The 27,491-nt window shown below is 49.6% G+C and overlaps 1 protein-coding gene across 4 annotated transcripts; it reads left to right on the top strand.

Annotated features, from left to right (window-relative positions):
• Positions 1–26,198, top strand: LOC101915375 (mucosa-associated lymphoid tissue lymphoma translocation protein 1-like). Of its 4 annotated transcripts, XM_055819344.1 has the most exons (15): positions 1–142; positions 590–684; positions 949–1,067; positions 1,374–1,527; positions 2,194–2,372; positions 4,201–4,297; positions 6,343–6,369; positions 6,990–7,193; positions 11,602–11,779; positions 15,425–15,499; positions 16,067–16,224; positions 17,052–17,183; positions 17,330–17,481; positions 22,222–22,347; positions 23,874–26,198. In XM_055819344.1, the coding sequence occupies exons 2-15, from the start codon at positions 675–677 to the stop codon at positions 24,234–24,236; spliced, it is 1,974 nt and encodes a 657-aa protein (XP_055675319.1). In that variant the 5' UTR covers positions 1–142; positions 590–674; the 3' UTR covers positions 24,237–26,198. The 4 variants fall into 4 exon arrangements, with proteins under 4 accessions (XP_055675319.1, XP_055675313.1, XP_055675329.1 ...); XM_055819338.1 differs by lacking the exon at positions 1–142 and having other exon boundaries at positions 398–684; XM_055819347.1 differs by lacking the exon at positions 1–142 and having other exon boundaries at positions 399–684; positions 16,097–16,224; positions 23,874–26,197.
• The last annotated feature ends 1,293 nt before the right edge of the window (positions 26,199–27,491 follow it).

Below are 27,491 nucleotides of genomic sequence, written 5' to 3'. Positions count from 1 at the left end.
CCGTGATGCCTGCCCCAGCTGATGGGGATTTCTGGGGCAAGCAGGCTGGCGGGGGCAGCGGCACAGGGGCATCAGAGCTGTGGCTCCGCCATGAGCCTTGGGCTGCCGCCCGCCGGAGAGAGGGGAGGGCAGCCGTGGGGAGGTGGGTGCGATGGGCAGGGTGGCCGTGGGGAGGGGGAGAGAGTGGCTGTGGGGATGAGAGCAAGGGTGGTGGTGGGCACGGGGGCGAGGGCACCGGTGGGAGTGAAGTAAGGACACCCGTGGGGATGCAGAAAAGTGTACTTCGGTGGGGGGCACCGTGGGGAGGAGGCGGGGGATGGTCGCGGCGCGGTCACCCGCGGGGAAGGGTGAGGGTATCCGTCGGCAGGGGAGGGGCGGCTGCTTGGCTTCGCTGTGGGAGCGGGGCGGGCCCGGCGGCGGGGAGGGTGCGGGGCCGGCGGCGGCGGGGCTGGAGAGCCCGCCGAGGCCTGTCCCGCCCCGGAGGCCGCCGAGGCCGCCATGGCCGCCCGTCGCCGTGCCGGGTGAGCGGCGCCGCCGGCCAGGCCCGAGCCGCCCTCAGCCTCGGGCGCTGCCGTCCCGCCCGCCGCAGGTACTGCCGCTGCGTCCCCGCGAGAGGAGCCGCCGCGGGCCCGGCCGGCGGCCGCTGAGACCGGGGAGGAGCCGCCGGCGAAGCGATGCAGGAAGGTGAGCGGCCGCCCGGGAGCCCCGAGGCGGCTTGGCCTGGGCCGTGCCCCGTACCCGGGCGCATCGTGCCTTTGGGTCCCGGGGTCGGCCCAGGAAAGCCCCGTGGCCGCTTCTGGGCACGGCAGGCCGAGCGCCCGCGCTTTCCCCAGGCTCGTTCCCTCCCGCGGGGGGAGCCCTGTTGCAGCCCAGGCCGCCGGCTGGGAGTGGGCGCCTGGGCTGCGCCTTGCCGGGCTGTGCCCACCTCTGCGACCTGTTTCTCCGCAGCCATCGTGATCACTGAGCAGCCAGTCTCTGTGTCAGTCCCCGCGGGGTACGCCTTCACGCTGCGGTGCAGGGCCGAGGGACGAACGCCGCTGCAGTACCAGTGGTTCTGCCAGCACCAGGTAATAGTGGGGGCAGAGCTGGGCCTGGTGTGGCACCAGCCTGGGCCCCTTCCCCCGGCAGTGGGGCTGCTGGCCCGTTGTGGGCAGATCTGGTGGCTAGGAGAGCAAGGAGAGCAGGGTGGGATGCGTGTGCAGGTGCTGGGGTAGGGTGTGCAATGGAAAAGCTCCTTCTGCATCCCTGCGGATGGAGGAGGGGAGGAAATGTGGAATTTCCGCTTTTCCTGGTCTTACAAGGGGCCTGCTGGTGTCTTCTACTGCCAGCGATGACGAGGGACTGGCCGCCTACCGCCTGTGTTTTCCCTTTAGTCTGTCTGCTGCCCAGTTCCTGGTGCCACCAGGCAAGACTTGCCCGTCACTGCACAGCAGACCCAACTGTACACCTGCAGAATCAATGACCTCTACAAAAATGCTGTCTTCACCAACTGGGTGAAGGTGGAGGTCCATCAGTGTGTCGCCAGAGGTACGAGCGTGTCTTCTAGCTTTTCTGTACTTTATGCTTTGCCCACCCTTGCAACAGTGATCCTGTGCAGTTCCTGGGACAGCGTGTCCTCCCAGCTTGAAAATCACAATATAGAGAGATTGCTCCAGCTACCATGAGCCTGCAGGTTAAGCCAGACTACTGCATCCATCATCTGGATGGGTCAGGTCACTGTCATGGTCCCAACAGCCCCAGCTATATGTGCCTGCTCCTCCTGCTGATCGCTTGCTGTGGGTTTCCCAGTTTCCCAGGGTGTTTGCCTGTTTGCATTGGGTAGAGGGACTGGAAAAGGTGATCTGGCTATTTCAAAGCTGAGCAAAAATAGCTCTGGGTGGGTTTGACCTTGGCATGTTTGACTGCACTCTTGGCAGGAAGGGGTGAGCGTCAGGTTTGGGAAGCCGAAGGCAGGGGGTTTTGGTGTGTCATTTACTATCGCAGGTGTCACTCTCAAGGATTCCCTGCTCCCAAAGCAGAAAGATGTAGCGGTGACATTGCAACCACAGCCATCCTGTGGAACAGCATGTCTTGGTGCAGGTGAAAAAGGCTCGCTTTTCTGGCAATACATGCAGGGTCTTATACAGGGGGAAGAATTACCATTGTTTTCTGGCCTTGTGGAGGGAGGACCAATTCCTTGTTGCTGCTTCGCAGGACTGCCGCCTCGGCTGTGGCAAGGAGAACCAGTCATCATCCTCAACCCCATGGAGCAGAGCGGGGAGGTGGGGAAGCCGCTACAGCTGCAGTGTGCTGCCATGGGGGTCCCAGCCCCCAGGTACCAGTGGTACCGGAATGGGAACCTGCTGGAACACCAGAAGAAAAAAAAACTCTGGGTAATGTTGCCTTGGGATAGTTCAGAAACTTTGGCTGATGAGGTGGGTGATGGGAGAAGCTCATTGCTGGATGGTGGATGGTGGATGTGGGAGAGACTCAGAAGCCTTGAAGAGACTGCTGAAAATTGTGGTATTGTCATCCTGGACATGACAAGTGGCATGTAGAGGAATGGAGGCAGTGGGTTGATTAACATTGATAAAATGCAGCTGTGGCCTTGTTTTGGTGGCAGTGGGTTGATTGACCTGGATGATGTGCAGCTGTAGCTTGTTCAGCTAAGTGGTTAAATAGCTCTGAGGCCTGTAGGAGAGGGAGGCCTTAGGTGGAGGAGGGGTCTGGACAAGGAAGAGTCTGGACCTAGCAGAGACAAGTGGTAGTGTGGTCTGGTCTCTGGAGGATGGAGAAACAGTGTGGACAGTAGAATCTGACCCACAGTAAAGCCTTATTGTAGCTTGCTAGTTTTGTTTGTGGTGTGGCAATTGGTGCCTTGTGAGGCAAACTGTTTCAGATGTGGATTGTGGCAGTCCTTAAGCCTGGCTCATATCTGTGTGTCAGGGCTTGGGCATGCTTTTATCTGGATGATTGGATGAATGCCAGTAGAAAGCAGTTTCTCTTTGCCTGTTGTTTCTGCCTCTCCAGCCCTCAAGAAACAGCATCCTGCTTAGCTATCTTTCCCTGCTGCATTGCAGGGCTGTGAGAAAGCACTCCATGTATCATCCCTGTTGCTTTGTTAGCTAAGTGAAGGATTCTGGGTGAAGAGTGAATAGGTTTTATGGGCTTCTTTCAAAGCTGTGGATGTTTCTCTAAGAAGTATCCAATTCATAGATGTGTCAAGGGCTCTCGGCACATCTCTCATGCCTTTTTTGCAGCAGTGGCACAAGGACAACTATGGCATGTCTGTGCAGGGGACTGTGGAGTGGTGGAGCTGTGGGAGTGCTGTCTGCTTGCACGAGAGCTAGAAGGAAAAGTGTTTAGTCCCAGCAGAAAAGTCAGGGAGACAGTGAAAGTCTGGCTTTATTTTGGGTCACTGGCTGAATATAAGTCAGTGCTGACTTCTTGAAGCAAGAAAGGCAGATTTCCTTCTGGGGCATCATGTGAAGGGTAATGAAGATGAAATCCAATCTCTTCTCAGTAATGGTAGAAGATGGTGGCCTCAGATTGCACTTTTCACAGGGAAGTTCACCTGGGGATTAGGAAGAGGTTCTTCATTTGGAGGTGGGTGGTGCTGCACTGGAGCCAGAAAGGCAGCGAGATCTCTGTTCTTGGAGAGAGGAGGTTACCAGCCTGACTCAGTGGTGGCTTTGGTTCCCCTCTGAGCATGAGCCTGGCCTGGAGAATGGCAGAGGTCCTTGCCAGCTAGTACTGCTCTGTTTCTTGTCCCACAGCAAGAGAGATGGATAAGAGTTGAAAAATTGCCAAAGAGAGCAATGGGCATGATCAGAAGTCTAGAAATGTCACCGATGAGGAAAAACAGGCAAGCTTATGATGTTGGTCATGCACCGTTGTCCCAGTGTGGCTCCTGGGGCAGAGTATGGCTATGACACAGGGTTTTGGGGCTGCTGGGGAAAGAAGGGAAGACACTTGGGCAGAGGATTCTAGTGCTGTAGAAGCTGGAGTCTGCAGCGGACTTTAGCGTCTGGCATTTCTGAGCTTTTTAAAAAGACGAAGGTCATGGGAAATCTTAGCTTTGTGAGGCAAGGAATGAGGTCTTAGCAAACAGCAAGAAAAAAAGACTTTTTATTCCAGGACCACAGATGCCTCTGGCAGATAGGGACAGGGGGCTGCAAACTTTCACCATAAACAGTGTGATTTAACTTTTGGTATGTCTAGATCACCCATGCAAAGGTCAATGACTCCGGCACATACCTCTGCTGTGCCTCCAATAGCCATGGAGAATGCTGGACCAGCGCCGTGGATATTCACATAGGTGAGCAGACTCAACCCGCATCTGCTTTGCTGCAGATCACCTTATAGCATGAAAAGTAATTGGAGGTCAGAAAGGAATTTAGTGCTCCCACCTGGAAGTGCCAAGCTGGTGAACAAGGAGCCCAGTGCTGTCATGTTACCCTGCAGCTCAGTCAGTGCAGGGGAAGCTGGGCACCAGGGTGTGGGTTAGGAGAGGTAGGATGGGTGGCTTTGACACTGGCACCTTCCCCTAGCTTGGGTGGATCTTTCACGCTTTTATTATCAAAAAGAAAGGCCACCAGTTTGAATACTGCTTCTGCAGGGATCCAAAGATAAGACATTTTGGAGTAGAGCAGCAGCATGGGGATCTGGAGGGAAGGAGGCTGGAGTGCCCTGGCAGTACTTGGGCAGCTGTCATGGGAACAGCCTGCAGAGAGCAGTTTCGCACCCTGGATATACTGGGTACAATGATCTCAGCAGAGCTGTGCAAGGCCTGCTGAGCAGCAAGCTCAGGCATCCGTCAGACCATGATAAATAGGATTCCTTGATAACAAGGTTCAGAGGTAGCGAGGAAGCAATGTCTGAAAGAAAAAACCCAGAACCCAGTGATCTGCTGTACCGCAGCGTGGGTGCTGCTGGGTCCTGCAGTCTGTCAGAAACATACCATGTCTGGGCAGGTTGAGCACTCTCAGGTGCCCATTGTGCTTTTCTTGCCTTGCCAAGGTGCTGGTTTAGTAGCTCCTCAGCCAAATCGCTGTGGGCTCCTATGGTAAACCTCACTTACAGCCTTGCTGATGTGTAGTGGTGTACTCAGACACAAAGAGTTGGAGAGGATGGTGTTTATTTCAGGAATGTCAGGCCCCTCAGGGTGGCAGCCCAGACCTGATGCTGCCAGATCCCAGGGAGAAGATGGGTCCCCAGAGCTTGGGGCATGCTCCACCTTTGGTGTGATGGCGGCCTTTGCCCTTCTGTGAGACAGGAATAGCAGAGGCTAGCTTTGCTGGCTCTTTACTCCATCTAGAGATTTTTCTATGCATAAGCTTCTCATTCCGCCTTTTAGGCTGGCTTTAAAATTGCTCCAGAGTGGAAATTGGTCCTGTGTAGCCAGAGAGCCAGAACAGCATGTATGGGGGCCAGGCAATGAGAAAGGGGCACCAGATTGGGTTAGGTTCAAAACGTTACAGCTGGCTAGCTTTAACATGCAACAGGCTCTGTCAGAGGTAGAATAGGATGAATGGGCTTGTTGTGATGCCTTTTCAGACACCCCTGCTGCATTAGCAACACTCTTTCAGGTGCTAAACATCTTCCTGACCCCTGTGACTTATGCAATTAAATACCCATAATTTCTTTTTTTGAGCCTGTAGGATTTTAGGGTTTTCTCCTGGGATAGATTTTTTTAGTTATTTTTAATTTCAGTGGAAAAGCTGGAGCTGTTAGGGTAATGATGATTTTAAGAGTCTGGAAGTGCTTGGGCAGGGGAGCTGTGGGGCTTGCAAAAATGAGTCATGTTTGAAGTGGCTTTTCTGAGCTAGAGCTGCTAAAGGCAGGGAAAGGCAAAGCAGGATGCTGAAAGACTGGGAATATTATAGTAGTCAAAAGCAAAGAGGTGACTTCCTCTGTGTTGACTGCTTATGGGGAGAAGCTGTCTGTTGTGAAGCTTACGTTGACCTTGAGTCATGGTGTTTCCTTTGCTTTTGCTGCAGTGAGGGAGTGGACAAGTCACTTTGGGAAGTGTGGCAGCCCAGGCAGGGCTGGTACAAGTAGCGCAGACCTGCTGATGGGTACGAGCTCCTCCATGCTGGCTCTCCTTCCCCTGGTCTGCCCCTTCTCCAAGCTTTGCTTCCTAGCTGCTCAGGATTTCATAAATACCCTAGAATCACCAGACCAGTGTCTTTAAGGTTAGCAGTCAGGCTATGAAGAACTTGCCCAAGGAGTGATGCTCTGCAGTGTTTGATCCAGCTTTGCATTGCTGGGGGATGTTGGAGCAGGTTTCAGACCTGCGATGGGAGCTGGCAGTGGGGTGCTGGGTGCTGGCAGAGGCTTATCACTTCCCTCTTTCTTTTCCAGATATGTGTCGCTCTGAGAAGTTTTTTGGTGAGTACTGTCATCTTTTCTTCCTGAGCAATTATTCCTTTAATTAAAAGCCAGGTTCCAGTGTGGGTGGGAGGACAGGGCATAGAAGTGCCTTTCCTGCAAAGACTGCTTCAAGCCTTTATGTCCCCATTGTCATGGGCTCTCTGCTTTTCTCTGATCACAGCTTCAAGGCAGAGAATGAGTCCCATCCCCTGACAAGTGCTGGTCAGTCTCAGCAAGGGGAGTAAGTTTAATCCCATGAGAGAAAGGACCTCTTAGCCTGGGTCAGTGCATCTCCCTCCCAGGCACCACTGGCACGTAAGACCTGTGGTCATGGTAGGGCAGGTGCCGAATAATCTCGGTAGTGCAGATAATCCTGCACTCCTGGAGTTTTGGTTGTCAAGTGAAAACTTTTCAAGGCTTTTTTTTTATTTTACCAAAATGGATGGTTGTGTATTTTGTCAAGGTGTTCTGAAAGGCAAAGGCTTTCTGGAGGGTGCCCCAGGCTTGTAGCAGCATAGGGTCTATCCTTCGTGCTTAGATGTAAGAAAATATTTCCTGTATCTTCACTCCAACAGAAGGATGTGATACCTTGCATCCTGATGAGTGTTTACAGCTTTGTCACTTGGTGTTTCTTTTAGCTACAGGCAAGATAGCGCTTTTGGTGGGCAACAACCACTACCAGCATCATCCCAACCTCATGGCTCCCGTCACAGATGTGTTTGAGCTGAGCCTTCTTCTGGAGCAGCTGAGCTTCCAGGTTGTCTCCCTTTTGGATCTGAACAAGGCTGAGATGGTGACAGCCATCAGTCGGTTCCTGCAGCTCCTTGGGAAGGGAGTCTATGGTAAGGCAAAGCCAGACCAGCTACCTGCCAGTGCTGAGCAGCCGGCAGCTGATGTGTGGATAGCAGTCGTTCATGCCAGGGAGGAGCAGGGATTTGGAAATTTTCTGAACAGCTGTTGAATTAAAAGAAATTGAACTTTCCTTTGTGGCAGGGGACAAGGGAGACCTGGAGCACAGTGTGCAGCTGTACCAGGCCTTGGCAGGAGCCCCTAGATAAACACCATTCAGTGTTGGCCAGGTTACACAGGCAGGCAAAGCAGTTGTTTCTTTAACACATGGCTCACCTCCAACTCCAACAGTATGGTGTCATGCTGAGGTTTTAGGGAGCCAGTGCTTCTGATGGCAAATGGGAGAAGGTGTTTTGATTTTGCCTTAGATGACGAAATAGAGGAGGTTGACCATCGATTGCCCCCACCACTCTCCTTAGTGCAGAGAGAAGCTCCTTTTGAGCTGTGACTGCTACAGCAGGCCGTGATTTCCTTGTTTTTCTTTCCTGATAGTCTAATTTGGGCCTCTGACAACCTTTTTGCCTAAGAGCATTCCCAGCTGCAGATGGCTTTGAGATTATTGCATGCTGTCCTCAGTGGGGAAGTGTTCTTCAAACAAAACCAACCACCAGATCTTGTGGGTCTTAAAGCAGGTGTTCAGATTTGGTGGTAACAACTTCTTTGGGGTTTTTGAGGTTCTCCCAGCCTGAGAGATACCCTGAAAAAAAGCTTGCATATGGTTTTTTTGCTTCCAAATCTTGGTGCAAGGCTTATGTTCACCACCCTCCCAGCTGCGTGGCACACCAGGGCACTCAGACAGTGAAAGTCAGCGTGGGCTAGTTCCAGCCCCATGCTTAGCGTGAGGTTTGGAGGTTGTGCAACGGATAGGGACATGGCCACAAGTGAAATGCTGCAAAGCCACCTCGTTCTGGGAAACACTGACTCACTTGGGGAGGCTGAGCTGGTGAGGAAAGGCAGTACATAGTTGTCGCCACTCTGGCCAAGCACATTGTCTGATGACAGCATATTCCTATGACTTCAACTGCAGCTTCCTTTTGTGGTTGCGCTCTGAAATCCCCTTGCATCTCAGACTTTACCTTCTCTCCCAGACCAGAGTCATCCTGGGGGGCTGCTGTGCTTTTCCCACAGCACTGCTGTTCCTACCCTCTATCTGTGGCCTGTGAGGACCAAACGGCATGTTATCCATAGCGCTTCCGTTGTTTTCATAAGCATTGAGAGAAAAAAGATTTGGAAACGGCAAGCCTTTCATGCTGTCATGCCTTATTTAAACTTCTAGTGTTTTTCTGCATTCGTGGGTACTGATCCTTCCTGGCAAAACTGATTTTGTGCACTGGCAGGGAAAACATTAACAACAGAGTTACTGAACCTTGATAAGCCTCAAGTGTTTGCTAGGCATAACCTGCTCTGGATGGTGGTTTTCTTTACAGTTTTCTAAGCTGAGTGGTCTACTATTATTTGGAGGCAGTGAACCCCAGCACAGGCTGGTGCCAGCAATATGATTGAGTTCAGGACTCTAGCTGTAATTGGTGGCATCCAGACTTAATGGTGGGGCATTGGGTCAGTCTTCCTGCTGATTGCCCCAGGGTTTCTCCATTTTAAAGTGTGGTGCCTCTCACTGTGATGTGTCTTCCAGAATTTCTTCAGCTGTTTTCCTTACATAAAATAGAACCAGGTGAAGTACAAATCATTGAAATTAACTTGTCTTGTTAGTAAAAATGCACATCTAGAAGAAGCTAACAAGTCCTACGTATCAATTTTTCAAGGCACTAGCTCCAGGACAAGTATCTAGAACTGACAGAGAGGTTTAGGATTCATGTTAACTCATGGGAAATTAGTGGTGAGACAGCAGCTCCAGGAACAACCTAGGCAGCCTGTTAAAACTACAAAGACCCCAAGGGTGCCTGTGATAGCTGGTCCTGCGCATTCATGTGTGTGTGTTGGATGTGCACTTGCACAGAGGCATCCTGGTGCTTCTACCTGATTTTTCTTGCTCAAGGAACCTGGAGGTGCTATCTGCCAATGAATGGCTTCATTTTCAGGCACAGCAATATTGTATGGCTGCATGTTCAAGGTGATCCAAAGGCTTCTCTAATTCAGTGTGTGGAGGTGGTGGCTCATCTGGCTTCTTTTCCTCCAGATCTCCTTTCAGAAAAGCCGCAGAGGATTTTTGAAGGCCCCAAACATCCCCTGAGTGGTGTAATGCAACCCTCAGGCAAATGAGGAATCTCCCCAGATGTTATCTTGAGTGTCCTAAAAAGTCCCAAGTAAAAAAAATTCAGAAATGCAATGAGAGCAGAAAGTTGTGAGTGAAATTCTAGGAATATGCTGTTATGCTGGCATTAAGCTGCAAACTGACATTTCTGTGTTATAAAGCAGTGTCTGGAGCTTCTCCTTTTTAATATGGTACTCAGAAGCTTGTCTCTGATCAGCAATTTTGTCTTACAAGATGTGGGAAGAACATTGAAGTGTTAGCTCAGAATAAAAAAAACCCTTTCTTTCTCTAGGCAAATTGTTGACTTTCCTGTTCAAAAGGAAAGATTAAGTCCAGGAGAGGTTTGCAGAGTTGCTCAGCTGATGTGAAACTCATGTATCTTGACTTGAGCATGAGTCTTTGTGATAGCCTGGGGAGCACTTGACAGTGCATTGAGGGTGTGCAAAAAGACCTCAAAAGTTGCAGTATTTAATGACTGATTCTTTGTGGGTTTTTCTGCAATTCAGCTTTTTCCAAGTGTCAGTGGTGCTGCCTGGTAACAGATGTCATCACCTCCCTTCCATGTACAGGAGGAGAGGCAGAGAGGCAAAATCCATCAGTGCCCCATGATTTGAGGCACCAAACCGGAAGTGCCTGCGTATGATTTTTCCAGAAGGCTTCCTGGCTTATTTTGTAGTCTCAGGGGAGGTTCTTGTGGGTTGATTTGCAAGTTGTGAAAGAAAATTTAAACTTCTGTAGATCAGAGCGCACTGTGTCTGGCAGGCAATCTACAAGAAGAGGAACCCAAACCTTGTGGCACCTGTGAGAACACCCATTTGAGTAACTTTCCATTGTCCTCTAAGAATAGAAACCAAAGGTGACTTGAGGCCTTTTTTACTATGAGGTCATGCTTTCCATCCTCTGTATGATGAGATCATGATTTTAGTTCTTCAGCTCCTGCCCCCATTCACTGCATCCTTTGCAGCATCAGAGATCAAAGTGAATGTCCTGTGAACTACAGGGGCAGGAACAGTGGAGAGAAAGTAGAGAGGTTACTCAGTGAAGCAGGGGCTTTGGCAGCAAATCTGAAGAATTCCTCCTGCTTTGGCCTCTTAGCCACTTGTTCCCATTTCAGACCTCTGGTTCTTCACAAGCCCTCAGTTGTGGTAGTGCAACTGTTTGCATCACCTTGCAATTTTTAACACATTTCAGTTCCCTAAGCTGCTTTCGCCAGGATCCTCCAAGCAATTGCATTGGTGCTGGGAAGAGGTAGGCCGCTAATGTACAGCTTCTTTTCAGGAAGCTACAGCCCCCATGCGGATCCCTGTGCAGAAGGAAAGCCTTTCACCAAACTCAGGGGTTTGAGGGAAGCACCAGCTTGGGCCATGCTGAGCTCTTCTGTGCTGGCTTTCCAAGCTGAATGCCCCTGTGTTGCCATTTCCTGTGAGGGCAGAAACCATTACAAAGTTTTATGTGCTTACGAGTAAAACTCAAAACCAAAGTTCTTGTTAGGTGTTGGACTTCCTACCAACAACTGGATGAGTCTGACTCCTCTCCTGCCTTACAGAGCTGGTATCTGGTCTGAGGTTGTTGAAGTATGTGGTCCGCATGTTCTGGGCATCTGAAGAACTCATCTCTGTCTCTCATTTTTCACCAGCTTTTAGGTTTGTAAATACAGGCAGGCTTTTGAAATCTGGAGAGTGTTTCCCATCACCTAATCATTGCTAGTCTCTTCCCCAAAACTAAGAAGCTGAGGAGCTTCTCATTTTAAAAGCTGTGAATGTGTCTTCCATCATGGTAAAATACTTCCATGCTTCGTCTGTTGTCATATTCTTGGAAAGAGCTGGTGATTGAAACTTTGTTCAAAGGTGGTACTCAGCTGGGCAGATACTGAGCTTGGGTGTGGTAGCATAGATGGTTATGGAAACATGTAAACCCAGCCACTTTGGGGTCTCCTGACAAACTGTGCTGGAAAACACAAGTACAGGAGAGCCTCTCAGGGCTGCTTCCAAATCTGCAGAGGGGAATGGACTGGAAAAAAAGGTTGAAATTGTGAGGTCAACATAGATCCAGTTTCATAGGTGCCACTGGTCTAGGTCTGTCCTGCACCAGTATCTCCTCAGGACAGGAAGTGGGACATGGCTGTGGGGAGCTGGTTACTGACCTGCAGGTTTGCATCATGACTCGTCCTCTCCTCTTGGTGTTTGCAGCTATATTCTACTATGCTGGGCATGGGTACGAACATTCAGGGAGGAACTACATGGTCCCCATTGATGCTCCACAACCCTATGCCCCTGAGAACTGCATCAGTGTGCAGAGGATCCTCCAGAAGATGCAGCAACAGCAGACAGCCCTGAACCTCATCCTGTTAGACACCTGCAGGAAATGGTAGGGTGCATTCCCCCTTCCTCACCCGGGATGGGCAGAGTGTGGCATTTCAAGGGGTCAGGGGAAACAGCTGTGAGCCTCAGCCCCTGCTTCAGCAGTGGGCTTCTACACTACCACGTGGGGTGTTCCTATGGATTGGGCTGTGTCATAAAATCAGCAAGACTGTCAGGTCTTGCAGGATGTCCTGGGGAGAACAGTTGGTCAGGTATTAGGTGCAAAGAGCATTAGATGATGCCTGAGATCTGCCGGAGAGAAGGAGCTGGAGACCTTCCTTGATTTTTTTGGGGTGAAGAAGCCTGGCAAATGCAGGCAAGTTGCCTAAAGCCTGTGGAGGGATGGCTCTTCCCTGGCATAAATTGTTGGCTGAAACTCAGCATAGGTTTTGTCTTTTTGTGTTTCAGCCCCCTGCACTGAAACACCTGACCTGGCAGGCTGTAGCAGCATCTCACTGACCTTGTGCTTTCATGGTACATGTTGCCCACATGCTCAGGCTGGCACTGTTTAGCTTACCTCTCTCCTCCTGGCTGTGTTTTTGTTAACATCTCAGTGAGAAGAGTGCAGCACAATGGGGCAATATTTTAAGCTGTGCTATTTGTTTTTTACTGGCCTTAAATGCTTCTGAAGTGGTCATGTTGTGAAGTGGGACCCAGGCTGCTGCTGAGGTCAGAGATCAGCTTTTTGCCCTCTGTCTGTGGAAAGCCCATCATGTTCCATTGGTCTGCAGATTTCTATCCTGCAGCTTGTGGGCTGCAGAAAATTACTGCTCACCCATTTTCAGCAGAGGTAGGTAGACTATTCCAGTAGAAGGTGTCATTACCTCATTTCTTTCAGTCTCCTGAGGCAGATTTACAGGTCAGAAAAGACCTGGAGGGCAAATGCAGAACAGTCTTCCTCTTCCTTCTGTGGTTCCTGCACTAAGAACCAGAAGGACAACAAGATTTTGATACCACTGCCCTGAAAGAGCTGCTAGCCCCTTGAAAGATATTAACTCTCTGATGCCTTTTAGCTGCAGAGGTGGGAATGCTGACTTTGAATAGCTTACAAGCTGTCTGCGCTGGGGCTTATCCTGCTGCTACAGCTCTGAGTTGCCAGCATCACTGGAGCTTGATGTCCTTTGATACCTCCTCTGAATGCCCTGTAGTGAAGCATCCCCTTTCCACCTTTTTGCTCACCACTGCTGCTGAGAGCAGAGCATGTTGCTTCCCTGCACTGTCAAGTGCCCCCTGGCACATGTGGCAGCATCTTGCTGCTCTCCCCAGCATGATACCAGGCAGGGGTTGGCTTGCAGCTGAGCAGGAGCACCTGGCTCTCATAGATGCACCAGTGAAGCTGGGCTAGTGTGCCTCCAGGCTGCTGGTAGTCCATCCAAGGGCAGTGTGTGATGGGGAGGGGGTGTGGTGTTGTGGAGGGCTCACTAATGTGAATGGTGACAATCTATGAAATAGATTTGGAGCTGATGTCTCCTTTCTTGGCGTTGCCAGTGATTTCCATGCTCAGCAGAGTTTTAATGATGCTTTGGGAAAAGGATGCAGTGTGAGATCTGCTGTGATGTTTAGGCATGGTTGTGTGGCTGTTCTCTCTCCTCCCCCAGACCTCACACTTCTTTCCTCCCTTTTCCCACAGCAAGCACAGCACCTAGTGCAGTAGGTGTTAATCCCAGGGTTGTGGGGGATTGCTTGTAGAAGCTCTCTCCTGAGCTCGTTTTTCTCAAGAAGTCACTATTTCAGCTCAGCAAAGCATCTGGATTTCATAGTTGTGTGTGTTTACACCACTCTGTAAAACAAGGCTCCTGGGGCCTCCTTTTCCAGTGCCCTTTTGGTTGGACTGATGCTGCAAGTCTGTCAACAGTTTGCTCAGTTGTGCATGAATTGGGAGGAGCTGTGTGTGTGCTCAGAGGGATCTCACCTGGAGTATCTCTTCACCCCATATGTCAGCATCAGAAATGCCAAGGCAATGAGAAACACATCTCCCTTTGCCAAGTGGTAGCAGATGTTCAGCTTCAGCAGAGGAACCAGGAGCATGGAGCCTGTGTGTAGCCTCATATATCTGTGTGCTAATTTTGGGTGGATGTGGTTGCCTCTTCCAGGAGCTCCCTGATTTATGAAGGTTGTTAGCATGTGCTGCTTAGGAGATAGGGCAGCAGGATGACACCATCTGGGATGCAGGTCAGAAACGGATTGCATGGGATTTTCTGTGTAACTGATATTTTTTTTTGGGGGTGGGGGGGCGGTCTGGAGCAGGAAGGAGGGCTGCCACCTTCTCTGCTGTCAGGCCACTCCCTGTGTTTGGTCATGATCTGGAAATGCCTCTGCTGGAGCTTTTCTCCTGCTGGGGCAGGGGATCACAGCCAGCATTTCTGCTGCAGGCACTAGCTGGCCTTGCCAGAGCTCTGGATGCTTGCTGGTGCCATCACAAAAGGTTGGCATCATCTCTTGTATGTGCAGGTTTGGGTAGATGTGCCCAGCATGGGGACAGCAGGACCTCCTCTTATTTTGGGATCCCATGTCTCATTTCTCCTTGGACCTGGAATCCCAGTTTTCTGTGTTCATTTAGGTGCAGCTCAGGAGCAGATAAATTTCTCTGCTAAATGTTCATATTTAGAAGCATAGCTCCTTTTCCACACTTACTCTTCTGATCATCTTTAGAAAACTTAGACAAGCCAGATGAATACTGCCATTAAACATCTCCAGACTGTGCCGCCAGCAGTAGGTAATGTGCTGGCTGATGGCAATATAGCTGTCCCCTCTGCTCTTCTTAGTGTGCCAGCTTCAGCCCCAGATAACTGCTGGAATTGAATAACACAGTGTTGCTGACTTTGTGCTTGACTGTTGGCCCTGTGCAGTTCGGAACAGCTTCAAGTCATTGATGTAAACTGGAGGCGGCTGTTTCCCATGCTGTTCAGTCTGGCTGCAGTCAGATGGGCAAGGCTTGGCCATTAAGTGCACCCATAATAACTTTTTCAGTGGAAACCAGGACTGTTACCCCACACCTACCTGATTTTGGAAATAACAGGATCTGTTCTCACTGACCTGCATCTGAACCAGGGTGCTGGGACCAGTTTTGGGCTTTGAGACCTGGATGTGTGTCCTGATCCCATCTCTGAGTGGGATCCGGAGGTCTATCAGCTGTAGTGTGCTTTGGTGTCCTGGGGCAGAAGGTGTGTGCATGGTCTGGAAGGGACCTGTGGGGTATCCCAGACCCCTGGGACAGGCGATTGAGCCATAGCCATGCAATATACACGCCTCTGACTTCTTAGGGACAGTCATCCCTTGGGCCACAATGAACCCGTATGTTCTCTGCATGTGCTGCTGCCTGGATGTGTTAAAAGACAGCCTCAGGAGTGAGGAGGCATTGCACCCACAGCTCCCAGGCTCACTTCAAGGCAAGGAGCAGTTCACCGGTGCAGACAGGTCAGAGCTAGCCCTATATACTTGTTGTTTCCCTGTGGTTTGTGTTCTTCATAGGGCTCCAGGCTTTAGCCTCTGTTGCTGCCCAAGTAATATGGGTGGTTATATTTGATGTGAGGGTTGGTGTTATTGCCATACATAGGAGATGGATGTCGTGGAGCATACAGTCTCTGTCCCCTCCAGGCATATGCTGATGGATTACCTCGATATTGACTCATACCTTTGTCTCCTCTTCTAGGTACAACCCAGAGTGTGCCCTCTCCCAGGTGCAGCCACTGGAGCCCTGGGGCAATACCATTTATGGCTATGCCACGTAAGTGCATTTTGCCATCCTTACACTGTGACACAGAATCAAATGTTGGCGCAGCCACATCTTCTCGCATCCTTTGATGTGTGGTAGCTTTGGAGACTTGAGAAGTCTTCTCTTGTGTTTCCTCTGGCGCTCACCCTTCATCTCTAGCATTTGCTGTTCAGGCACTTCTTTCCTGCATCAGTTGCCACCTCAACACGTAACCTGTATCAGCTCTTGTCATCTATACTTCCAGGCCTGAGCCTGATTCCCAAGGTGTGTGTGCTCTGAGGTCAGTTGAAGCCTCCTGAGAGAATCAGTGCGAGATGATCAGTGTTGGTTACTGCTCCAGTGCCAGTTCTACTGTCTTTTCAACTGTTGTCACCCACCTAGGCGGGCAAAAGAGGCTGTGTTCTTCTCTCCCACCCCTCTCTGCTGCTTTTTCCCATCCTGTGCTCTTCCTAGCCTTTCCTGGGCCAAAACCAAGCACTTTGTGTCATTAGCTTAAGGAGCTAATTCGGACTCATCCAACAGAGTCTGGATGGAGTCAGCAAGCTCTGACTCACCCCTGGGGCTTTGTGCCTATTGCAGAAATGTGAGGATGAGTCCTTACTCTTGCAGGAGCGAAGATGCAGAAGCCTATGAATTGCAGGATGGGGAGTTCACCTCTGGGATCTTTATGAAATACCTGAAGAAACATATTCTGCAAGAGAAAAAGGTTACGCACATGCTGGAGGATGTGTTAGAAGGTAAGGGATGAGCTACAAAACACCTGTGTCAGTAGCAGGGGTGGGAAGAAATAGCAGCAGAAATCGAGTGGCTCCATGCCACCCCATCACTGCCAGCCAGCCAGCTGTCCCTCCCTAAAAACCTGTTGTGGTTTAACCCCAGCCAGCAACTAAGTACCATGCAGCCCCTCACTCATCCACCCCACCATGGTGGAATGGGGAGGAGGATTGGGGAAAAAGGTAAAATCTGTGGGTTGAGACAAGAACAGTTTAACAATTAATAGTTTTATAATAATGATGATGAAAAGGGAGACAACAAAAAGGGAGAAATAAAACCCAAGAAAGACAACTGATGCACAATACAGTTGCTTGCCAGCTGCTGACGCCCAGCCACTCCCTGACCAGTGATTGGCCCCTCCCAGCCAACTTCCTCCAGTTTATATACTGAGCATGACATTCTATGGTACGGTATATCGCTTTGGCTAGTTCAAGTCAGCTGTCCTGGCTCTGCTCCCTCCTGGCTTCTTGTGCACCTGCTCACTAGCAGAGCATGGGAAACTTAAAGTCCTTGATTTAGAGTAAGCACTGCTAAGCAACAACTGAAATACTGATGTGTTATCAACATTATTCTCGTACTAAATCCAAAACACAGCACTGTACCAGCTACTAAGAAGAAACTTAACTCTATCTCAGCAAAAACGAGGACAAAACCAAATCACAGGACATGCCCCGTGTGAGCTTTTAGTAACCTGGCAGCAGTATGGAGATGTTCAGGTAGGGTCCGAAAAGGCAGGGAGATAAATAAGGAACCTGGAGTGACCCTTGCACCTCCAAACTCTCTCCCCCAGACATTGGCCAGGATCCCTTGGTCACTGGGAAGCAGGTGATGGAGATCAAACACACTCTGAAGGAAGCCCGGTCCCTGACAGACCCGATCTGTCCCTTGGGAGCAACTGCTGAGTGCTGGGGATGCAGCCACGGTAAACCATGCAGAGAATGGGGAGGGCTATCAGGTGGAGGGGGAGGAGAGAGCTGGGGGTCCCAGTACTCCTCAGGGACATAGGTCTGCAGAGAAGTGTTGGCAGGGCTCTCTGAGGAGCTGACCCTCTTTGGCTTTCCCTTCCAGAGCCGCTGAGCAAAATGGTGATCTTCCCCTGTGGGGCACAGGTGGAGCTCCACTTCCACTGGCTCTTCTCCAACCTGATGTATGTGTGCGCCAAGTTGCAGCCTGCCCCGGACCATGTTGCTGATGCTCGCCTCCTGCTTTGCCAGCCCACTGTGAGTCCTCTGGCTGGTCCCCTTCTCCTGAGTTCCCACTAAGTTTCTTACCCAGGGCAGAGTTGGGAGAGTGGTTAGGGTGAGTCCAAGGGGCCCTAAGGGCTGGGAAAGGCTGAACCCACATGGAAAAGGATTCCCTTGTCTGCTACCTCTGATGCAAATAATTCTCTCTGCAAACACCTCTTCGAGTGCCCCGCAGACTGCCTCCCTTGCTCCTAATGCATCACAAAGTATGTGGTTCAAGTTTTGGTGCCTTTAGCTGTTGCCACTCAGACAGATTTCTGACCTGCCTGGTTAAATTACTGCATTTAATCTGACTGAGGTGAAGTGCCTTTCTGTTTTCCATGTTTGGAAGCAGATGTGGCTTTTTGAATCATGCCTTCTTAGCCCACTGGGCTAATATATCTTAATGCAACAATATACTTCTTCCCTGCTTCCTTGTACCCTTTGTCACACCTTTCCTAACAGACCACATGCACAGTGTGGCCTTTCCTGGTGGTCTCCATGCCACCTCTAAAGATTAAATTTGCTGCTGTGTTTTGCTAACAATCTTCCTCATTTTCTGTAGTCCTTTCTCTGAAGCATAGTATAACTGTGGTGGATTTTTCAGCCCTTGTTGCTCCTGGAGGTATGCTGCCCCTAAGTATGTTGTGGTCACTGATGCAACGCGGTGCATCCAGCAGGAGGTTTGGAGCCTGATCCTGCCCATTTCCAAGCTGGAGCATCGTTTTCCCCTGTGAGCTCCCTAATCATGCATGAAAGTTGTGTGTGTGCGTGTCTGCATGTGTTTGTGTGCATCCACCCCACATCTGCAGTTGTAGGGTAAGGGGGACCCGGCTGCCTGCTCCTGCATCCAGAGCTGTCTCCAGAGGGACTGGGGAGACCAAAAAGGGACCCCTGTAATGCCAGGGCAGTAGGATCCCCATCCCTGTCCTACTCCAGGGCAGTGCTAGGTCACACTGACCTCCGGTGGTGCCTGCTGATGTGACAGCACATCCTCTCCGGATTGCAATTAATCTACCCCACTTTAAACATCCACAGCGAGGCCACCCCCTCTTGCCTGTGAGACCACAGGGAGATGCACGGGTGCCTGCAGGAGGGCACGATCTGGGCAAGCTGGCTGCATCCTTGCTGTGCCAGCCCTCCTCAGGGATGCTGAGGCGAGCTGGGGAACTGTCTGGGTCACGCTGGCATTGCTGAGATGCAGGAGTTGGAGGCTGAAGGCCAACAGAAACAGGCTCAGTGTGAGGTGCATGTTATAAGCCCTGGGGAAGGAACCCAGGGAGACATTTGGCTGAGGAAATTGTAGTTTTCCCACCATTTGCCACATTCTGCTTATCAAAGTGACTTAAGCAGAGAGCCTGGGCTTGCCAGAGATAATTGTTGTGGAATTTTCTATCATTGATCAATTTTCCTTCGTTGTCCAGTGGTAGTGTTCTCTCCCGTCTTGTGTCATGCCTGGCTTGCATTTTTTACTTGACAAGCGCAGTCTTCAGTGAGAGAGGCTGCTGTAGGACACCTGTAGAAAGGAATGATACTGAGAGCTAAAACTTTCCCATTTTTTTTTTGCTCTGTGCTGTTTAAGTGCTTACTTTTTAAAAACTCTGTTGGATCTCCTTGTTTTCAAGTCACTTGATCTGGAGCTGATTGACCTAATGGCCTCTCCAGTCACACTTTCCCCAGTTTATGTAGAATATCAGAAACTCTGGGCCAGCCAAAACTTTGGGCATCATCTTTATTAAAAAATGCAGTCCACCATGGGAAAACATTTATAAATAATTATGAATTGGCTAAAAAAATGTTTAGAAAAAAACTCCATTTCCTGACTCCTACACAGCCAGAAATGATCAAGGAGACTAATGGAAGGGAATACTTACCTGCATGCACTGTAATTACTTTGTGGAAGTCATTGGCACAGGAGGCTATTGAGGCTGGGAATTTAGCAGAGTGTGGATACTTGTGGATAACAAGTTACTGTCAGCTGAGGGGCTTTGAATCTTATGTGTCAGGGCTTTAACTCATCCCTCAAGATTAGGTAGCTCCTCACCTAAGTGAATGTCTTGAAGGTCACTAGGCTGGAGAGCTGTGTTCCTGTGGGATGTGGCCCTGGAGAGACAAGAGGTCCAGGAGAGCTGGTGGATTTTCAAGGATCCTGATGATCAGGGAGTCAAGCATAGGTGGCAGGAGGCCTGCATGGATGTGCCAGAGACTCCTAACTAAGCTCATGCATGAAAAGGAGTTGTGCAAGAGGTGAAAGCAAGGGTAGATGACATAGGAAGACTATAGAGATGTGGTTCAAGCACATAGACATGGGGTTAGGAAAGCCAAAGCCCATCTGGAACTGAATCTGGTGGCAACAAGAGGGGCTTCTACAAGTATATCGGCAAAGGAAAAGCAAGAGGAAATATGAGCCCACTGCTAAATGGGATAGGGTCCCTGGTGACACAGGGCATGGAAAAGTTTGAGATACTCAATGCTTTCATCACCTCTGTCTTTACTAATCAGACCAGCCTTCAGGGCTCCCAGAACCCTGACACTAAGGGGAAGGTCTGGAGCAAGGTAGACTTACAGTTGGTGGAAAAGGACCAGTTCATGGAGTGCTTAAACTGGACATTCACAGATTCATGGGACCTGACAGGGTGCACCCATGAGTGTTGACAGAGATGGTGATGAGACTGCAAGGCCATTCTACATCAGTTCATGGTGGTCTTCCTGATGCCTGGGAGAAAGCCAGTCTCATTCCTGCCTTTGAGAAGGGCAAGAGCAAAGATTTGGGCAACTACAGACAGATCAACTTCACCTTTATCCCTGGGAAGGTGATAGAGCCAATAATCCCTGAAGCCCTTTACGAACATAGCAAGGACAAGAAGATGATTGGGAGCAGTCGCCAAAGGAGAGGCTCTGCCTGATAACCTGATAGCCTTCTGCATTGAAATTTCTAGCTCAGTGAATGAGGGGAGAGCAGTGGATATTGTTTATTTTGATTTAGCAAGGCTTTTGATACTTTCTCCTGTAATATCCTCATAGACCAGGTGATGAGGTACCAGACTAGATAAGTAGATGAAGTGGATTGAAAATTGGCTCAGCTGCCAGACTCAAAAGGCTGTGATCAGTGGCATGAAGTCTAGATAGATGCCAATAGTGGGGAGCCCCAGGCATCAGTAGTAGGGCCAATACTGGTTTACATCTTCATTAAAGATTGATCTGGATGATGGGGCAGAGCATCCCCTCAGCGAGTTTGCTGCTCACGCAAAACTGGTAGGAACAGCTGATGTACCAGGGGGTTGTGCTGACATCCAGAGGGACATGGGCAGGCTGGAGAAATGGGCCAGCAGGAATCTTAGAGTTCAACAAGGGGAAATGTAAAGTCCTGTATCTGAGGAGGAATAACCCCATATATAGGCACAGCTGCGGGTCAAGAGGCTAGAAATCAACTTAGCAGAAAAGGCCCTGGGGGTGGTGGCAGACATCATAGATGCTATGCTGACCATAAGCCAGCAATGTATTGCTGCCTGCACAGTGAAGAAAGCAAATGGGATCCTGGGCTGCATTTGGAGGAGTGCTGCCAGCAAGCTGAGGGAGGTGATCTGTCCCCTCTGCTCAGCCCTGGTGAGGCCGCATCGGCAGAGCCATGTCCAGTTCTGGGCTCCTTAGTACAAGAGAGACATGGACATACTGGAGAGAGCCCAGTGAAGAACCACAAAGGTGATGAAGAGACGAAAAGCTGAGAGCTGGGACTGTTCAGCCTGGAGAAGAGAAGGCTCAGGAGGATCTCGTCAATTTATATAAAAACCTGCAGGGAGGATGCAAAGAAGACAGAGCCTGGCTCTTCTCAGTGGTGCCCAGTGGCAAAACCAGAGGCCATGGGCACAAACTGAAATGCAGGATATTCCACTTAAAACTGAGAACTTCCCTACTCTGAGGGTGATTGAATGCATTGTTTCTTTTGAAAAAACAGGGCTGTGGGTTTGGTTTTTACTTTTCATTAATGACCTCAGTGATGCACCATAGCATGCACTTATTAAATACACAGATGCTGTAGCCATCTCTGCAAGGTGTTGAAAGACAGGGTTAGATTCTAGGAGATGCAATCTGAGGTCAAGGCTAATGCAAGTTACTGCATGTGTGTGGGAATAAGCAGTAGTGTAAGCATGGGATGGGAAATGAGTAGGGTACCAGTTCCGGTCAAAGGCCATGACAGCTGGTGCAACAAAGTCAGGGCAGAAAACTGTGCCAAGGTTGTAAACAAGAGCTCTGAGACTTGTGCAAGATCCTTTCTGGCTTTCCTCACTGTTCTGGATAAGTTTGAGTAATTCGGCAAGAATTGCCAGTTCTGTAGATGGTGAAGCACTAACTCAGCACCCGGCACAACTCAGAGCTTCCTCCAACTATGCTCTTGGAAAATGTCCTCCTTGACACACTGCTTAGTCTACAGGTGGCTGTGATACCAGCTGTTGCTGCTATATGCTCTGGTGGAAATCCCATTATACCACAGTTTTCCTGGCAAACATGCTCAAGGGATGTTTAGTTAGGTCTTCCCATTGATATGCACAAGGCGAGTGTGTAAAATCTCTATTTCTGTTACTTGCACTCTGTAGTATTTCTATTAGCCAAAGTGCCAAGGGCACAGCCTAGCCCCAGGCACTGCTGTGTGCAGAGAAGCAGCATGTTTGATGGGCAGTTGTACCTCCATGTCTGATGCTGAAATTTCCTTGTTTCCTCTTTGTTTTCCTGACCCAGGAGATGGACCACACAGCCATCCTGAAAGAGTATCACCTGGACCAAGTGGAGTCTCTCCTCGCCTCTGTGTACAAGCGAGAGGAGCTGGACTGTGTCTTCCAGCTCTGTGGACTACAGAAGATCCAGGTAGGGAGCTGCCAGGTGCAAATCTCTGTGGTTCACCTGCACCCTGGTACTCCCCATCCCTGCTGGCTCTAGCTGGATGTGCCCCTCTTGACTGTCTCTTGATTCCATGTGGAAGGTGCTTGGCATGCTTGTGTTGGTGTAACATCCAGATTGATGTTAGATGAACTTGTTGACCTTCAAGGCACAAAAGCCATCCTCTTTCTCTTGGTTTACTCTGTTTTTCTGTGCTGCCTGGCCAGGGGGCTGTTCTTTGCCTCTGTCAGCCTAGGGGAGATTAGACCGGCCCAAATATTTAAGATTAAGAATGTCTCGCTAATCTGTGTGCTTGCCTGAGAGATGGGCTCATGGGCTGGCCAGGATCTAAAGCAGTGGGAGAGTTTATCCCCTGCTGTCAGGGTGACACTATCAAGCCTGAATCCAAGCTATGCATCTTTGGCATACTTAAAAAGACCCTTGAACTACTTAATACCATGAGAGAGGCAGAATTGTTAGTCCCCTGGCTCATCTCTTCCAGCAGATTATCTCTCCAAAAATAGCAGTGTGCACCTTGTTTCTCATTTTGTTTTTTTTTCCCTTCTCCAACACTCAGCCATTGGATCTTGCCAGCTTCTTATCTGCTCTGTTCCACACAAGCTCACACTGAATGTTGCTCTTGAGCTGCTGCCTGGATCTGCCTACAACAAGCTCTGTTTGCTGAGTGCATGACATGTCTCAGCATATGGCAGCTCTTCCAGTCCTTGATTGTTCCTGGAGCTCTTTTCTGAACCCTTCCCAAGCATTCAGCATTGCTTTTAAGCGCAGACATGAGATCTGGACACTGCACTGCCTGCTAAATTTTTTTTTTTTCTTGCTTCATTATACATCTCCCTACTTTGCACAGCCAGGCATCTCAGGCACAGTGCCGTGTTGGGGGTTCACATTCAGGGATTTGGCTGCCATGAATATGGTTATTTTCTGATTTCTTCACCATCCTTTATAAAAATCTAAAATAGTGCTAGGCTGCAAATGGATCCCTATGGAGCGCTGCTGTTGAAAACTATTGGCTTTTACTGTGTGATGTGTGTGTTATTTAAGTGGTTCATATTCCTTCCCTTGCATGCTTTCCTCTTGTGTGTGCAGCAGCCCCATGCCCTGGCTGGGATGAACATCATGCTGTTCCTTGTGTGGGTGCAGCTTGCCCGTGTGCAGTCCCTCTCCCCATCTGCTCCCCTGTGCCAGTGTCCTGGGGGTGATGCTCTCAGTGACAGTGCCCTGAACTGGGCTAATGAGTTCTCAAGTTAGGTGGCCTGTTTTCAGGAGAACTCTTAAAATCCATAAACCATGGTTGAGGCTCACAAATGTCATCAAGTGTATGCAACTGCTCATTTTCTCTGGCAGTAGCATTGCTGCATCATGCCACAGCATGGGGCTGTGAGCCTACAGAACAGCCAGCAGAGTCTCAGTTTTGTTGACAGTGGCAACGGAGAAAAAGCTCTGCTTCAAGTCTGTCTCTGATTCACTTTGTGTCCTTTGTTCTCCCCTTCCAGACAGACGTGGTCCTGCAGTTGGATTTGCATTACACTCAGCTGAGCACAAAACAGAGGACTTGTGAAAGCCTGCAAACAACCCTCCAGAAGTCTCTGCTAGGGCAGTTTTTCAGCCAGAGGAATTACTCCCAGCCAAGCTACCAGACAACTCCTGCTTGCACAGGCAGCATGTGCCTCCAGGTTGTGTCGGTGCTGAGTGGGGACCCAAAGGGGCAAGCATCTCTGAGGACAGGCTCTGGCCACAGCTTGCCCAGCAGCAACCCCTCCAACTCCAGCGGTGAGCCAGAGGAGAATGACGAGAATGACCTCAGCGAGCTCTGCTCAGCACTGCTCCGGGCTGGCCCAGGGCAGGACTACCCTTGACTCCTGCTGGTGAACATGGCCAGCCTTGGGAACTGCTGTTTTTAATAGAGGCAACAGTTATTTGAAGGCTAAATACATCAAAATCCACCAGCTGCTTTCCAACCTCAGTGATCACCCTAGCCAAATGAGGCCAAGGCTGCTTTTTTGGAAAGGCTTCTCCCATCTGCACCCTGTGGCGTGCGGGGTCTGAAGCCCACTGGAAATAACCCTTGTCCCATGGGAGCAGCAGGAATCAGCAAGGAGTCATTGTTGTGTCTGGTGGAGGACGGGGCCACTTGACAAGTCATAACACTGCCAGGCAAAACTCAATATCACTTAAAGTCAAGGGCACTGGCTGATATTTTCTGCAATTAGACTTTACCTGAAAGTGAACCTAACAGCATTAAACATGAAACCTATAAACACTACAGACCTGTGCTACAGCAGTGACACAGCCTCAAAACCCAGCTACAACTGCTGATTCTCATTGCACTTGTGCAAGGGACACAAGGTTTGACCAAGGGATCCAGATGGAGCTGTGAATGTACAAGTTCTCCCCTGGGACTGCAGCATGGTTTTCTTTCCTTGTGAGTCCTGCCTGTGTCAAAGCAGTTTTTAAGTTATGCATTTATGTATTTCTAAAGAATGTATTTATACCTGGGGCAAGACAATTGCTTGCCAGGAAAAGGAAGGTCAGATGTTCCATCAAGTGTGTGTTTACAGTGAAGGCTGGTTTTCCATAAGTAGTAGCCACCAGGCAGGTGTACTTACGTGTGCCCCTTCTAGTGGTACATAGGGGCATTAAAGCATGTTGAGTCTTGTGTGGTTCTGAGTTCCTGTCAGATGCAGAATTTCCTACATGTGAGAGATGGAAAGACCAGGATGGAAGGTGAAGAACCTCAAAAAAGTTATTGTGAAAATTGTTTTTCAAAGTGAGTGCCTGTCTTTGTGGCGTTCACAATGTGGGTACATTCACTGTGGGCAACCTCAAGCACTACCTTTCATGGACAACCAGCTGTCCAGAGGGAGCCACAGGTGGGCAGGAGCTAAAGGACAACCATGTGGGCATAGTCCCCTCCCTGCCTGCTTCTCTAATACTTGTTTGATAAAGGTTTCATCATCGCTTCAGGTAATTGCTCAGCAAGGGACTGGGAGGGTGGTCAAATAGTTCAATAGAAGCCAGTGACCCCAACGAAGTATGGGATCTCCATCCTTGGGTGACAGGTCACTCTGGACTGGAGAAGGTGCTGATGAACTGATCCAAGCTGACAGGGTGCTGGACCAGAGACTGCCAGAGGTCCCTTCAGGCTGTTGTGGTCTTGTGGAAGAAAGTGCTTGGAGATCAAAGAATTCTTGAGAGGTCAAGGATGGTGGGGCAAGGAGAGTGCCCAAAGTCTGTCTTCTGTCTTGGTCTAAAAGAGGGATGGAGAGGGCATTTTCTGAGTTTTTGTTCTTTAGCAGTGAAGATACTTGCATCTCCCATCTATGGTATCTGTTGCTGCATGGAAAAATAGGAAATGTTCCTTCCAGATAAACTGTCCTATAAGTGCTGGAAACCTGTCCAAAGAGAACAGAGGAGGCTTTTATTCTCCTTACAGTGAGTAGAGCCAAGAGAAAGAAGGAGGGCCCCATCTGGCTCAAGCCTAGAAAGTCTCCTAGGAAAAAATGTAAAGCTAAAAAAATTTTTAAAATTACAGGATGTAGCTTAAATAAGATGGACTGATAGAGAAACTAAATCAGAAAATAATAGTGGAAGGGAGAGCCGAAGATCAACTCAACACCAGCAGAAACTTAAGACAGGGCAGTGGAATGGCTGTGATGGCATTTGGAGGAGCTGAGAGTTGTTGCCTCTATGAGGATGATTTACACCGTCCTATACTGTTGGGGCAAGATGTGTTTCTGGCTCGCATAATCATGGCAAATGTCATCTCATGTGAATGATAATCTCATTCAAAGCAAGGCTGTTTATTTTGTCTGAATAAAACACTGTTGGTGTTCTTGAATGCAAGTTTCATGTGGCTCTGAGTTAACTGCCTTAGTTTTTCCCTCTGATGACCAGGGTGTAACTTAATACTGACCTAATGGGTTTTTATGCTTTGAACTCTAACTTCCAGGCTCTAATGTGTGAAGATTATTCCTTTTTTTAAGTAACGTCATATTGAAGTTTGGATTTAGAAGGTGGATCAAATGATACTAGATAGGATTAAATGGTGTCAGGTGAAACATGTAGATAAAATAATGTCAGGATTCATTGTGAATTAGCAGTCTCCTTTGGAAAGTGTGGCTCTCAGGTGGCTGGGTCAGACTTAGGAAGCCTCCCATCCCAGTGCCAGCCACAGGACTTGTCCCTGTCATCAGCTGTCCTGCTCCTTCAAGGAGACCCTGCAGCCAAGCCTAGGGCTACCACCATGTTTCTGTGCACCTCAGATGACTGTGTATTATCACTGAGAACACAAGCACTTGCAAAACTGAATTGCAAAGGTGGAGTTTGAGTGTGCCCTGGGCCTCTGGCCATCACAGCCTGCTACCCAGCCACCGGCTGGGTTCATTGTAGGAGGGGGTGAAGCTGTGTCTGCCTTCAGCCCCCTGCCTTACATGTGAAATCCAAACTCTCCTGTGGTGGTATAACTGTTCAGTGCCAGTAAATTTGCCCTTGAATCTGTGTTTCTCTCTCCCAGCGTCGAGGACAGCTCATCCAAGATTACTGCGCTTCTCTTGACCACATTCTTCCCAATCTGCAGCCTTCCCAACTTGCAGCCGTAGTCCTTGGGCTTCATAGGCTCCCTGTGGCAAGCCTGAAGCAGATAGGAAGGAAGGAGCAGCCACCTCTGTGCAACGCACCAGCATTTCCTACTCTGCTCTGCCCAGCATGCCTGTGGCCCAGTAGTCCCAGCAGCCTTTGTCCACTCAGTGCTTGGTTTCTCTCTTCATTGCAGCTTCTTCCATCCATCCTGGCTCCTGGACAACACTGCTTTCCCCTCACCTCTGTGTGACCTGACTTCACCTCTTGCTGCCATATCTCTCTGGCTTCCCCTTTGTCACGGCACTGACACCACAACAAGCAGCCATTCGTACTGCTTCCCTTTCTCACCTGACAATGTGTATGCCACCCATCTTTCTATGTCATTTCAGGTTATTCCTCTGTCCCCACTGATTTTTAGTAGATTTCCATGCTTTTCCATGCATTTTCTGAAGTAGCAGATGATATCTCCAAACCTAAAAATCTGGAAATCTTACGCTATCCCATTGCATTTCTTTGCAGGGTCATAGCCTGGA

The sequence above is a fragment of the Falco peregrinus genome, chromosome 1 (assembly GCF_023634155.1).
Source record: "Falco peregrinus isolate bFalPer1 chromosome 1, bFalPer1.pri, whole genome shotgun sequence".
NCBI lineage: Eukaryota > Metazoa > Chordata > Aves > Falconiformes > Falconidae > Falco > Falco peregrinus.
Note: the sequence above shows the minus strand (reverse complement) of the source record. Positions and strands in the feature narration are given on the sequence as shown.

What these genes read in the sequence shown, in the direction of transcription:
- LOC101915375 (XM_055819344.1), top strand. An exon ending in AGTGGTTCTGCCAGCACCAG is followed by an intron (nt 1,068 to 1,373) that starts GTAATAGTGGGG and finishes TTTTCCCTTTAG; the next exon opens with TCTGTCTGCTGCCCAGTTCC. An exon ending in AGAAGAAAAAAAAACTCTGG is followed by an intron (nt 2,373 to 4,200) that starts GTAATGTTGCCT and finishes TGGTATGTCTAG; the next exon opens with ATCACCCATGCAAAGGTCAA.